Raw genomic sequence first — 15733 nt, 5'->3', positions numbered from 1 at the left:
ATATTTAGGTAAATATTGCTCTTTTACATCTCTTGCCTTGAACCCCCATTTTGTGATGGTCTGTGTGCTGCCTCAGAGATCACCTGACCAGAAATACTGCAGCTCTAACTGTAACAGGAAGAGATCACCTGACCAAAAATACTGCAGCTCTAACTGTAACAGGAAGAGATCACCTGACCAGAAATACTGCAGCTCTAACTGGAACAGGAAGAGATCACCTGACCAGAAATACTGCAGCTCTAACGGTAACAGGAAGAGATCACCAGACCAGAAATACTGCAGCTCTAACTGGAACAGGAAGAGATCACCTGACCAGAAATACTGCAGCTCTAAGTGTAACAGGAAGAGATCACTTGGCCAGAAATACTGCAGCTCTAACTGTAACAGGAAGAGATCACCTGACCAGAAATACTGCAGCTCTAACTGTAACAGGAAGAGATAACCTGACCAGAAATACTGCAGCTCTAACTGTAACAGGAAGAGATCACCTGACCAATAATACTGCAGCTCTAACTGTAACAGGAAGAGATCACCTGACCAGAAATACTGCAGCTCTAACTGTAACAGGAAGAGATCGCCTGACCAGAAATACTGCAGCTCTAACTGTAACAGGAAGAGATCACCTGACCAGAAATACTGCAGCTCTAAGTGTAACAGGAAGAGATCACCTGACCAGAAATACTGCAGTTCTAACTGTAACAGGAAGAGATCACCTGACCAGAAATACTGCAGCTCTAACTGTAACAGGAAGAAGTGTGAAAGCAAAAGACACAACTCTGTCTGTTAATTGGCTCATGTGACCTAACATGTATGGTTTTTTGGTATGTTTGTGCACACAGTGAATCGTAGGATCTCAGGGGGCGGCCCTTATTTTTTAAAATGGCAGTTTTCTATGTATGATTACCCAATGGCACATACTACTAGAAAAGTATATTATTATGAAAATGGTTTATTTACATGAACCTGGGTTTTACATATGAGCTGTTTTATGCAATATCTTTTTATAGAGACCTACATTGTTTGGGGGTATAGTTTTCCTTTAATGTTGGTGTGGGGGGGGGGAGCGATAATGAGGACCAGTAGTAAAGTCGGTATCATTCTCTCTTTCTGGGATTCCACTTAAAGGAAGCAGATTCTGGCAGAACAAAGAGCATTGGCAGTCCAGCTGTTTTTTAGGGAAAGAAAAGGAGTAGAAAAAAAAGCTTCCTGTTTCTTTAAAGGAGCTGCAGCTCTGTGTGGCTGGAAGCCTCTGTGGCTCTGGGAGTGAGTGTCCCTGCAGCAGGCGGCTCGCTGACTGATCTCACTAACAGGGGCTTCTGTGTAAGCTGAGGCTAAACAAACACAGATGGAGTTCAGTTTGCATTCACCAAAAATGCTGGCAATGCGGCAGGGGCTTCAGATGTCACAGTGAGAGCGCAGCACACACACAGCTCCCCACTAGATGCACAGTTGCACGTTGCCTACAGCAGCAGCAGCCTCTTCAGCTCCACTGAGCAAACCGACAGTTGCACTGGGGACAGGGGCATCACTGGGCAACGCTGAGCCGACACTTGGGTTCCCCCCCAGCCATTGGCTCAGCCATGAAGAACCTGCAGATTGTGGAGGAGAAGCCCTGGAAGAGTCACTGCATCAAGGAGATCAGGAGGCTGAAGAGGAAGAGCAGGGAGGAAGCAGGGATCAAGCCAGTGAATGGGATGAAAAGTTTCAAAGTGGACCTGAAAGTGGATGAGGCTCCAGCAGCAGCAGCAGGAGAGAGGACTGGGCAGCTGGAGCTCCTGGGGGGCCGGGCAGGGGAGCATGTCATTGAGGAGGAGGCTTTGGACCTGAGGAACAATGGGGTTTACCTGGGGAAGAAAGGGTTAATGAAAAGCAGAGGGTCGGAGGGGCAGCAGCAGCCCAGGATGGTGATATGTCCCACACGACCACCACCAGAGACTCCTTACTTACCAGCCCCTTACAGCCCAGACCCCTCGGCATCGCCTAGGAAACAGCCGGGGGAGACACCAGGCGTCACTTCAGAGATCAAAGCCATTCAGCAGACAAGGAGGCTACTAGCCAATGCCAGGGAGAGGACCAGAGTGCACACCATCAGTGCTGCCTTTGAGGCGCTCAGGAAACAGGTATTATTATTATTATTTTTATTAATAATAATATAATAAAATAGTATTATTATATTATTAGTATTATTATTATTATTAGTGGCCCACACACAGCTCACTGCACTGTGTCAGTCTGTGCCCTTTCAGATAATGCCCACTGTTACGGCAACTGAGGATGCTGGGAGTTGCCATTTAGCTGGAGAGTCTCAATACCTATTCTTTATTGGTTTGATTTCATTGGTCGGGGTGAATATGCACTTATCAGACTTTGTCTGTCTTATCTTTAACCCCTTCACTGCCAGGTGGGTCTCCAGTGCTGTTTTAAATTGTTTATCAAGCGTGTACAAACTGAATTCCTCTGGCTGTTGTGGGGTTACAACTCCCAGCATCCCCTGTCAGCTGCAGTCATAGAGATAGATGCAAAAATGTATGATTTGTCTGTCTGAAACATGTGTAGCGCCGGCATATTCCAGAGCTCTGTACAATACGAGGGGTATATGCAAAATACATGCAAATACTAGAGGGGGCCCTGGACATTAGAGCTTGCAATCTAAAAGCATGTTTGGCTGCCAGCAAGGGATACAGATGTCTACAGATTTGCTTACCTAGACGTTGTGCGCCAGTGTGATGTAATTATATATGCTGTGTATCCTTAAATCCCACGGTTTCTCTAGGGCATTATGCCAAATAAACCCAAAACAATTGGATTCAGAGAATTAATGCTTCCGGACCGGTAACTTTGGCCTACACATGCCAATAAGTAAGGAAGTTTGGGAATTCTTTTGGGGGAACAGGGGACAGCAGAAACCCTCCTATAACTGTATAGGCTTCTTGTGTACAGGGCTGCAGAATATGTTGCCGCTTTATAACTGCAGGTTATTCATTATAATGACATAGAATGATGATGCCGATGCCACGTATTTGCCAGGACTGTGCCGTTTGGTACCACTGTGTGTCAAATATTGGGGGGGGGGGTGCATGCTGTCCAATCAGATGCAGATCTTGGTCTCTTACAAAAAGCCTGAAGAATGTCCAGCTGAGTTTTTTAATTCTGACTCCCAGCAAGCCCGCTAGGAAGGATGCTGCCGACACAGCAGAATATGTTTCTAATGGGACTATTTGGTTATGTAATGCTTTGCTTTGCCTTTAGAATGGAACAATATTCTTCATGTCCATTCACTTGAATCCCCTAACCAAAGCCCAGTACCTGCTCCCTCATGGGTCCAGCACCAGCACGCCATTCTTGCCTGTCCCTATATACCCATGTGCACCCATGTACTGTGAGTGCTTAGCTCAGAGGATTCATGCATTTTTGGGGTTCAAGCCATCAACATCAACATGCTGCCATTAACAGTAGAGCTACGTATATAACACACCTGTATTTATAAGGGTCCGAACTTTAATCTTAATTCCCACGCTTTCCATTACTTAGGGCCACCCTGAGGCCACTGGTTGCCTTCCATAGACATAATCAGCAATCTGCTGTCACTAGAGGGGATCACCATTGATTGTGATTTCCATTCTCTTCTATAGCAGGAACCCCCAGCAGTGACAGCAGATTCTCCACATCCATGGGTCTTTGTGTGAAATGCGTTGTCTTCAAGAGATCTGATTATGACTGTAACTTAATAAGTGAACTGAGGATGGACTGACCGTTACCTTCTTCAGTTCCCTTATCAAGGCGGCAAATCGTCCTTCTAGAAATCCCCCTTTTCAGTGATAAGCCCTCCTGTAATGTCTTACCCAATTGCTCCCTCTAACTCTATCCAGTTTCCTACTCACCACTTTTGTGTTAACCCATTACTTAAATTTTTCACTGTTTTACTGGTAAGGGAGAGCAGAGATTAATTTAGGAGGTATAAATTGGGTAAATAAGCATGGGCCATAGCATACTATTGCAGTGATTATAGATGGGATGCGTGGGGGCTGAGGGGTTGCAGGTGTAGTAGAGCAAGTATTGTATCCCCTCTAATTGTGTCTGTAAATGACCCTCCCATTTAGATTGTAAGCCCTATGGGGTAGGGTCCTCCATCCTTTTGTCTCCTTCACACTGAGCACTTAATCTGTATTGTAATTATATTTTATATGTATGTGAATTGTATTTCTAATAATGCACTTAATGTTACGTATTATTGCAGGGACCCCTTGTTTGTTACTACTAATATATTATTTTGCTGTACAGTGCTTTGCCCTCAAGGAGCGTTATATAAATAAAAATATACATTCATAAATAAGTAGAGCTAGCACCTATCAAAGGCAGTCAGGGGTGCTGCCATTAGTCTAATAAGGGATTAACTTCAAGATAAAAAGTCTTAAAAATTTGGGTTTACCTGTAGAAAATAGTGACAAAACCAGAATTTTTAGGAAGGTGCCAGGATAGGAAGGGGGTGCCAAGGGAAAGCAGGACCTATCGGAGGCTCTACCTACAGCTGCTGTGAGTTCTACTTCTCCATAGAGGGTGCGGGAGATACCAACAGCTGGGGAGTTTGACATTACAGGTTAAAAGGGGGGGGGAGAGCTTCAGCTGTGAAGTTTAAAGGACCAGTAACATCAAAAAAAAATGTTCAAAAATTCGTTAGAGCACAACAAAAAATGAACACAGAGACAAATGAAACTTTTAAATAGCAAAGACTTTATTAAGAAATAACTTACAGAAAATCCACTTCCTGTCCTCTTCAGAAACGGCGAAAAGGCGACCATCCACACTGCAGCAATCGATTTCTTCTCCCTGGATATTCACTGACATCCTCCTCTCGTTGTGTCCAACAGCAGCTGGTTTGTTCCTGTGCTGGCGGCGATGAACTGACAGCAGCGAGTCCTCTCGCTTCCCTTCCACTGGCCTGGCCGTCTACAGTCTCCCAACGGCACACTTGTTCCTGCACTTTCACTGTGCATCGGCTTCCCTGCTCCGCTCTCCTCACCTCCCTCTCCGTCTCCCCTCCTACCCAAGCTGCTGCCTTATCTCCCCTTTGATTTATCTCCCCTTTGATTTCAAGAAACAATAAAACCATGTTTTACACGTTTAATTTCCCTTTAGGCGCAAAGCACTGGGGTAGGAGCGAAAAAATCGCTACCTCGCTGGGAAGGCTGTGGGGGTCTAGTGGTCTAAGCTCTCTGTCTCTCGCTCTATGTAGACCTTCTGTGCACTTTTCATCCGTTGCCCTTCCCTTCTACCTTCTGACATAACGCTGCAGCCCGAGAATATATAATAAATAGCCGGTCAGAGACTCCCCCTTTGCAGGCACAGTGAGAGGGCGACACTTTGGAAGTATGAGAAACAGATGAGAAAAGAATGTTCGCTAGAAGCACACCGAGCGTTATTTATTAATCCCTGGGATAAGGTTTGCATGAATAATAAGAGAGGTTTTATTGTTTCTTGAAATCAAAGGGGAGATAAATCAAAGGGGAGATAAGGCAGCAGCTTGGGGAGGAGGGGAGACGGAGAGGGAGGTGAGGAGAGCGGAGCAGGGAAGCCGATGCACAGTGAAAGTGCAGGAACAAGTGTGCCGTTGGGAGACTGTAGACGGCCAGGCCAGTGGAAGGGAAGCGAGAGGACTCGCTGCTGTCAGTTCATCGCCGCCAGCACAGGAACGAAACCAGCTGCTGTTGGACACAACGAGAGGAGGATGTCAGTGAATATCCAGGGAGAAGAAATCGATTGCTGCAGTGTGGATGGTCGCCTTTTCGCCGTTTCTGAAGAGGACAGGAAGTGGATTTTCTGTAAGTTATTTCTTAATAAAGTCTTTGCTATTTAAAAGATTCATTTGTCTCTGTGTTCATTTTTTGTTGTGCTCTAACGAATTTTTGAACATTTTTTTTTGATGTTACTGGTCCTTTAAGTGACAAATGCTGCTGCTAATGAACTGTTTCTGCCAGACTGTTCAACAGCTGCTCCACTTCTGAGTTGCAAATTCTCTCCTTCTAAAGGGGAAATATGCCCTATCCATTTCTAGTGAAAGTTGATTGATTGGGAGCACATTAGGGCCAGGCTTTCATGTTTTTAGTACACTTAGCCAGCCTTGGTTGCTAGGGATCCATGCACTCATGCATTTTAGCACCTGTGCCAGTAAATGTCGACCTTGTAAATGGCAACTATAATGGATTTTATGGAGACTCCATTAATATGAGTTGATGGACTGGAGAGATTACAGTTGGACTTCCCAGGGCCCACCAGAGAGTTCTGACATTGAGGGCCCACTCTCACAACAGAAATATGTAGACAATGCTAAATGTAATATATAAAGGCTCATTAATATCTGCAAGGTGCATTTGTGCCAGGCATAGTGTAATTGCACCAAGAGCATCCCCCTTTGCCACCGCAATGATGCCAGAATTCAAAACATGGCAATTGCACTAGAAATTGCACTTTGCTTATTACACTTGCAGACGTGTGCTCTATTGACCTATAGTGAAAATAATAAAGGATTTGGTTGTGTGTGTCTCACTAGGGTCTAGCAGCTTGAAGACCAATCTTGGTTGGATTTGTCCATCTTATATATATTCTTGGAACAATCGTAGGTTGACCACAATGTAACCTTGTTTTGAGACTGCTTGACCCCAAGAATGGGTGCAGGTAGGCAGACAGAATTGGGCAAAGCGATTCTACCACTCTGGTCTGATGGGCTGTGTTGAATCCTATACTTGAAAGTGACATCTAATGGCAACAGAATTACACTGATCACTAGCGGCCAAGCACCTCTATATCATTTAGTTTACAATGGGTCTGATCAAAACCTGTAATGTGTAAGATCCCTATGGGGCCCAGCTTGACTTGGGTGAGATCTGGGAAGAACACTTGTTTGTTTTCCTAGGGCAGTGTTTGTCAATCCCCTTTAAAGGTTCAACCTTTGGTCAGGTTCCTCCTAGAAGGTCCATCATTTGCTCAGGGCCACCTATAGCTCATGAAATAGGTACAGCTATAGGGAACATGTCAGTGTAGCAGCCATTCAGTCATGGTTCCTAAATTATGTTTGGCAGTACATCTGGGTTTTGTGCAATCAAAACTTGTCTTTAAGCCTAGAATTCAGAAATTAGTGCAATTTGAGGCTTGGGAGCAACATCAAATGGGTTGGTGAGAAACATTTTGCTCACGAGCCACTTGTTGGGGGATCACTGATGTGGGAGAACAAATACATATTAATTCAAAATGGCACCTTAACTGAACTTTAAGCTGGACTCTTCTAGGTGTATCTAGGAGAGCAAATGACCATTCTGCCCAACTATCTCTTTGTTCCAAATCCTGTCAGGGGAAATGAGCACTACTACTCTCTCAGGCATAATGAATGACCCTCAAAAGTTGGAAACCAAAAGGTGACCTAAACTGTAAATTTTCAACAACCAACTCTGTAGGGCAATTCTCACAGGAATAGCTCTGGACCCCCAAAGGATCCTTCCCAACAGTTTGGCAACCACTGCCTTACAGAATGCTCTTGCTTCAAAATTACATGATAACAATCATCTCTTCAAACATACTTCCTGAATTCACCAAATCCTTATTTCTTACTCTACTCTAAGATTTATTGGTCATTAACATATTTCCATATACCTATCTATGCCTCAAAGCATCATGGAATGGAAGTGTCTGCTTCCCCTTTTCCCGTAGCAGCCCTCCAGTGCAGGAAATCATCTCCTGTCCAGTGAATGGGTCGTTAGCCACACCAGACTATGATTTATGGCCGGCTCCGCATCTACAATAATGGAGACAGTTTCTTTTTTTCCAAGCTCTCAATTGAATGCAAAGGATGATTTGTTGCTTCATCATGCAGTGAGAATCGTGTTACAGGCGGGAGGTTATGGAAATGTGAGGTTACGTGTGCTTTTTTTGTGGGCTAGTAACAGTGTAGAGTTGGCAAACTTCACTGGGCATTCCTTTCTGCTCAGTAAAAAGCCCCAGGCCCTTTTTATTTCTCTTTTGATTCACACATCATCAATGGATCCTTCAAAGTGTAATTACTGTGTGTTCTGCTCTGCTGTGAGGGTGAAGCCTTTGGTGATTTCACTCATTTATATAGGGGTAGATTGCCAAGTATGGTGTTAAGAGGAACGTGTTATGGACATACAAGCAGCCACTGAATGATCATTTTGTAACATTTTCAGAGATACTGTAGGTTTATACAAAACAATAGAACTTGTGATATTTCTTGTTGAAGAACTAGCTATAAGACATAATGGGGTGGCCAATGACGGTTGGAAGAGTGAGGCTATAGCCAATGCAGAATGGGTACATGGCAACATTAATACAAGATGACAACCATAGCTCTATATGTCAGTGTTTGCTCTTCAATTGTTCTTAAAGGGGTTGTTCACCTTTGAGTTAACTTTTAGTATAATGTAGAGAGTGATATTCTGAGACAATTTGCAATTGGTTTTCATTTTTTATTGTTTGTGGTTTTATAGTTATTTAGCTTTTTATTCAGCAGCTCTCCAGTTTGCAGTGTCAGCAATTTGGTTTCTAGGGTACAAATTACCCTAGCAACCCTGCATTGATTTGAATAAGAGACTGGAATATGAATAGGAGAGGGACTGAATAGATTGATAAGTTATAAAAAGTGGCAATAATAATACATTTGTAGCCTTACAGAGCATTTGTTTTTAGATGGTGTCAGTGACCCCCATTTGAAAGCTGCAAAGAAACAGAAGAAAATTGCAAATCATTCAAAAAACTATGCAAAATAAATTATGAAGACCAATTGAAAAGTTTCTTAGAATTGGCCCTTCTACAATATACTAAAAGTTAACTTGAAGGTGAACCACCCCTTTAAAGATGAACCTCAGTTGCAACTTCAACCTTCAGTTGCAGCTGAAAAACACTGTGAGCAGCAAATGGGGCTTCTTTGTGTTACATAACTAAATATATCCCCTTAGTCACCTTGTAGATCAATGACCTGTATAAAGGCATGTGGACATGAGCATGGGGCTCCTCTGTGATAACTGTTATCCTGATTGGTAGGAATGGAAGAAATGTCAGAATGTTTGGTGGTGAATTCATTATAAATCCTTTCCTGGATCCTACATATTGACTTGTTTTAAAAATATACAACAGCCCATTGTGTATCCCCCTTGGTGAAACATGGATTCACTCTTGACCTTAACAAAGACAAGAGGGTGAATAAAGTTGGTCATAGACGCAAAGATCCGATCGTACCAATCAATGTACGATCGGACTTTCCCATCTCCCGACCTGCCACTAACCATTCAGATCAAAGTCTTACCATTCCGACCAAATAAAGTAGTTAAAGAACAGATCAGCAATGTTCTGCCCCTGACAGCAATCGTACAATATCTATGTCCAACCAAAGCTGGTGACAGTCTCCCACTGAAAATCGTACGATCGGCAATACACGCAGAGATTATCGGCAGCCGACAGAAATTTTCTAACCTGTCCGATCGACCAAACGACCGATCTCCGCTGGACGGAAAATGTTGGCACTCTCCACGCGTTCCGAAAATCGTACGAATCCTCGATTCGTACGATCAGATCTTTGCATCTATGGACAGTTAAAGAGATTGAACAAGAAATTAGGGACAGTAAGCACTTGTGGGGGGCATCCATGACTTTATCTCCTCTCAACCTGAATCTCTTGGTGGCCAGAGGCAGCAGAATCCAGACTTCACTTTATAGTTTTCTGGAAAAGGTGAACGACTTGTCCATTTTAAACAAGTCTGAGCGGCGCTTCTCTGGGCTCACTCACACCCCCCAATCACACACAAATCTTTCTATTTATGTTAAAAGAAATACTTTATAGAAGGGAATGACGTAATGAAGCCAAAACTATTCAAAACTGGACATTTATATGAACCTTCTGGAAAGTTTTTGGCATGGCGTCCTGCAGGAACAAAGAGAGAGTTCAGTTGGGCTGCGTGTTCCAGAGGACTTATCTAAGGCAAGCCAACTACTTTCCCTGCGGGACTTTAAAATACTTTGACTCCCCGAACAAAAATAAACCGTAGGAATAAGCCGAGTGGTGAATTCAGCAGATTATTATGAAACAAAGTTGGGAGCATACCACCCCCCTGGAAAAATAAATGTACATTTTTTTCAGGCAGCAAAGTATTTTTATTTTTAATTTAGTCTATTTGCTATTTAAATGTTCATACCTAGGGGATCATGAGCTACTGCAGCACACAAAAAAATCTCCAGCGGATTCATTGACAAATTGACCTTTTGTAGCAAATACATTACATTCTAAGTTCTTTAGGGATGAGTCTTTTACCAGAAACCGGATACTCTAGAGGGAACAATGGTGTCTCCAGGTTTTTGGGGGGAGTTGTTCTATCCAAAAAGACATCTGTGAAGATAATCCCCAATGCTAAATGGTAACAAAACTTACATATTTGTAGCATTTTAAATCAGGATAATAGTGCCAGATAGATAGATAGATAGATAGATAGATAGATAGATAGATAGATAGATAGATAGATAGATAGATAGATAGATAGATAGATAGATGATAGATAGATAGATAGATAGATAGATAGATAGATAGATAGATAGATAGATAGATAATAGATAGATAGATTGATAGATAGATGATAGATAGATAGATAGATAGATAGATAGATAGATAGATAGATAGATAGATAGATAGATAGATAGATAGATGATAGATAGATAGATTGATAGATAGATGATAGATGATAGATAGATAGATAGATAGATAGATAATAGATAGATAGATTGATAGATAGATGATAGATAGATAGATAGATAGATAGATAGATAGATAGATAGATAGATGATAGATAGATAGATTGATAGATAGATAGATAGATAGATAGATAGATAGATGATAGATAGATAGATAGATAGATAGATAGATGATAGATAGATAGATTGATAGATAGATGATAGATAGATGATAGATAGATAGATAGATAGATAGATGATAGATAGATAGATTGATAGATAGATGATAGATAGATAGATAGATAGATAGATAGATAGATAGATATAGATAGATAGATAGATAGATAGAGATAGATAGATAGATAGATAGATAGATAGATAGATAGATAGATAGATAGATAGATAGATAGATAGATAGATAGATAGATAGATAGATAGATAGATAGATGATAGATAGATAGATTGATAGATAGATGATAGATAGATAGATAGATAGATAGATAGATAGATAGATAGATAGATGATAGATAGATAGATAGATAGATGACAGATAGATAGATAGATAGGATAATACTGCTAGATAGATAGATAGATAGATGACAGATCGATGATAGATAGATAGATACATGACAGATAGATAGATAGATAGATAGATAGATCGATGATAGATAGATAGATAGATAGATAACAGATCAATGATAGATAGAGAGAGAGAGAGAGAGAGAGAGAGAGAGAGAGAGAGAGAGAGAGAGAGAGAGAGATGGATGGATGGATGGATGGATGGATGGATGGATGGATGGATGGATGGATGGATGGATGGATAGATAGATAGCGTTACTTTATTTTATAAAGGAGGGTAAAATATTTTACACCAAAAAGAGGTGCAAGTAAAAGTTGATGTCAGATATATAGTAATATATTATTACAGGTATATTGCGCTTGAATTAACATGATCACAGAAATGACCCATTATAAAGACCAAAACATTTCATTCCGTATGGACGTTTCTAATGGCGTAGTTGGGCAATGACATTTTTGTCCATTCCACTAGTGATGGGCGAATTTATTCGCCAGGCGCGAATTCGTGGCGAATTTGTGCGATTCGCCGCCAGCGAATAAATTCGTGAAACGCCCGCGAAAATTCGCGGCAAAAATTCGCCTGCGTCAAAAAGTTTTTTTTTCGAAAAAACAGACGCCGGCGCCCGTTTTTGACGCCGGCGCCCGTCTTTGACGCCGGCGTCTTTTTTTTCAAAAACGGGCGCCGGTGTCAAAAACGAGACGCCGTTTCGCTAATTTTTCGGCAAAACGGCACAAATTCGCCCATCACTACATTCCACCATATGGGAGCACAGAAGTTAACTCACCCAACTGCAACGAAACAGAGAACACCGAAGAAATGCAGTATTTTGTGTCTCAGCTGCTTCTGGTATTTCGGTGCTCTCCATAAGGGAACAGGTCCCACAGAGACTAATGGGGTCTGTTAACTACTGTGTTCCCATGTGATGAACTGGGGGCTCTGACCACTGACGTAGTCCAGCAGATAAAAACTGCACTCAAAACACTTTATAAGTGATTAAAGGTGCACAAGGGCATTTTGTCTGCCACTCTTTGAGTTGGTTGGCAGTGCACACAGAAACCCATGTGTGTGATGATCCTAATAAGAGGCTTCCCAGACAAAATGCTGGCCATACACACAACTGGGTAAAGGGAACCCTAGGTATCCAAGTATCAAGGCAGGGTGCAGATGGACCACCCACATGGTCCGAGAATCTGAGACTTTCTGGCCAAATCCCATCCACTTTGTAGGTATTCTGAAGGTGCCCAACCCAATCAGGTCTCTTTGCTAAAGTGCTGATTCAGATCAATATCTATGTACAATGGCAGGTTTAAAGATTTTATCTGCACCTCCTCTTCACAACTGGAACAATATGAAGGCATCCATACCATGTGTAACCCCTCCTATGTTCTCCGTTTTACCACAGGATAAAGCATGTAGGAAATTAGCCCGTGTATGACCACCTTAAAGGAGAAGGAAATGCTTAAACTAAGTAAGCCTTATCAGAAAGGTCTATATAAATACACCAGTAAACCCTCAAAGTAATGTTGCTCTGAGTCCTCTGTCAAAATAAACAGCACATTTCTTTCCTTCTATTGTGTACTCATGGGCTTCTGTATCAGACTGTTTTCAGCTTAAACCTCCAGGGCTTGGGCTTGAGCATGCTCAGTTTGCTCCTCCCTCCTCCTCTTCCTGCTGTAATCTGAGCCCAGAGCTATGAGTGAGCAGGGAAACTCAGGCAGGAAGTGATGTCACACCAAGCTAATATGGCAGCTGCGATCCTAAACAAACAGAGAGCGCTTCTAGAGCTGTTTACTCAGGTATGGTAAAGCATTCTACAAGATCAATAGTTTTATGGCTTGCACTATTGTGGCTAATCTATTGGCAATAAACTGCTTCGCTAGCTTACTTCGCCTTTAAGATAGGGGTCTGGGAGATGTAGCCCTCTCGTCCCCTACCTTTCCTGCTGTTACAAAGCTGATGCCTCTCTTTACATCATCATGATCACGCACTTCTATAGAAATGTGATTTTTACACAGTGTACCATATCTTTATCTGTTTTCTGAAACAATGTAGCCAAAGTCACATGTCTATTAATTAGCCAGCTTTTTCTGACACTGTTTCAGAAGTCAGAACCACCAAGGAAGAGAAGAAATAGGGACAGACACCATCATTATATCTACAAATAAAACCACTAAAATTTGTAATGAATGTATATTGGGGAGATGATTTCTTTCATTAAGCATGATATTATTTCTGGGTTTGCATCTATTTAAATAGAGATATTCTCTGCTAACTGTCCAAGCTCGCTGGTTTTTCAGTTATCTCTTCTCTTGTTGCTAACAAACTTGGCCCACAGACCAGTCACTCTATCTGTCTCCTGCTCCGTCTCCATCTGTTCCTTTATCCATCGGCTGGAAGCCGTCCCCGCTCATTAAAGCCCTTCCAGCCATGGAATCTGCCACACACACTGGTACAGCTTGGAGGAGGGTCGGCTCATTTTCAGCACGCTGCATATCTCGCTCTCCTAAAGGAATAACTTCTCACATAACGAGGGTTAATATCCTAATACCCCTCGTATCAGTGGGGTATCATGGGCCAACTGATTGGCCACTGGCCAAATGGAAGGATCCCATATAAGCAGTCATACACGGCTTGACCTGCTTAAGACTATATAATAATATAAAGAGCTGCCCATACACTAAACACCGGTCAGTTGGGTCTCTTAGGGCCAGAACCTGACACCAGAACCTGACACCCTGGGCCCTCTTTTATATCAATTAGATATAGTGCCAGATGCTATTGGTTTTTATAGGCCCACAGTGGAAATAAGGATGGATTTATGGGAATTGTCCTACCATGTGGCCCACTAGAGCTTCCTCTGGTACACTAGTAGGCCAGTCTGACCCTGGGTCAGCATAATGTATTAACATGTCATTCATGTCCAATCAACACAGGTCTTCTGGCACGAAAAGCCAAACTCTAACGAAAAAGCAGACTATTTTGTTCTACTGCGCATGCGTCTGCCCAGGGAAATTTGAAGATTGAAGAAGCCGGAAAACAATCGGTCCATGGTGCTCACTGGAAGAATCCTGGCCCGGTGCAGTTTTCTCCTAATAGGTGCACCGGCCCGAGGTTTCCAAGTACATGCAATCACTTAGGGGACCTTTCCTTCGCCTTTAAACTGCACTTAGTCTGAAGGAAAAAAGGACTTCAACGAAAGAGAAAAGTCTTATTAACAAAATAATAAGGGAATAAGGGAAAATAAGGATGTGCAGTAATTGGAAAATTCCAGAAAATTCCAGAACTCCATATTTGGGAATTCATACCCAAGGACTAAACCACACAGCTATGACATCATCATTTAGTCACCCAACATGGGGCATGTCATTATGGACTCACATGCTTATCTTGTCTCCTTAACAGCAGTGTCGGACTGGGACACCAGGGGCCCACCCAAAAACCTTAGACCAGGGGCCCACTCTCATTACTATTATTCTTCCTTTCCTCACTCTCCTCTACTCCTTTAGTCTCATTTCTTTACATACTATATACCATCTATCTAACCTTTAATCTCATAGAAATAGGGAATGACAATGAAATAGGCCAAATGATTAGAATCAAGAGGACCCACTGGGAGTTTTCCTGGTATCCCAATGGGCCAGTCCATCACTGCTTAACAGCCAATTAGGGAGATGAAGGCAGGGCATCATGTGACCTGGAGCTGCAATGTAATCAACGAAAATGGCTGTTATGTGACATTACTAACATCTTGTTTTGTGTTGCAGGTGCCGTGTTATTCCTATGGACAGAAGCTGTCTAAGTTGGCCATCTTGCGAATAGCTTGTAACTATATCCTCTCCTTAGCCCGGCTGGCTGACCTGGATTACAGCTCCGATCACAGTAACTTGAGTTTCTCCGAGTGCGTTGAGCAATGTACTAGGACTTTACAGTCAGAGGGAAGGTCGAAAAAAAGAAAGGTAGGCCAACCCATTCAGCCTGATTGTCAGGAATAAAAGCTATTCTTATAGTATTTTTAATTCTTTGGCCCACTGGGCAGGGGCGGAGTACATGCCTCTACAATCACTGGGACACTCGTTGAGAAAACATTTACTTATTATGAATTACGACCAGTTCAATGGACAGCCATTGGGCAGATGGAACATTGTTGATTGGAACTCACTTTTACATTTTATGGTTATCTCATTCCATCAATACAAAGTAAAATGGGGTTTTAAAGCCCAGACCTACAGAAAAAAGGGACTAGCAAAATAGGACAGCTGGGGGCAATCTAAGGGGCCAGATGATAAGAGCTGCAGCTTAACAAGAGCCGTAACGTCTTATATACTGAAAATATCATACCAGTAATACAATATAATATCCGCTGTAAACTTCTAAGTTCCACCCATAGGGCCTGTCAAATACTGGGGGTCCAGGGCAAGCGGCCTTTCT

At 42.4% G+C, this 15733-nt stretch overlaps 1 protein-coding gene across 1 annotated transcript; it reads left to right on the top strand.

Moving 5' to 3' along the window:
* Positions 1-1313: 1313 nt before the first annotated feature.
* atoh8.S (atonal bHLH transcription factor 8 S homeolog) lies at positions 1314-15262 on the top strand (the record flags this gene model as incomplete). Its single annotated transcript, NM_001280634.1, is given in 2 exon segments — positions 1314-2120; positions 15070-15262. Coding segments are annotated over 2 exon segments (733 nt in total), but the record flags the coding sequence as incomplete, so codon positions are not given.
* Positions 15263-15733: the final 471 nt, after the last annotated feature.

Source organism: Xenopus laevis, chromosome 1S, assembly GCF_017654675.1.
Source record: "Xenopus laevis strain J_2021 chromosome 1S, Xenopus_laevis_v10.1, whole genome shotgun sequence".
NCBI lineage: Eukaryota > Metazoa > Chordata > Amphibia > Anura > Pipidae > Xenopus > Xenopus laevis.
Note: the sequence above shows the minus strand (reverse complement) of the source record. Positions and strands in the feature narration are given on the sequence as shown.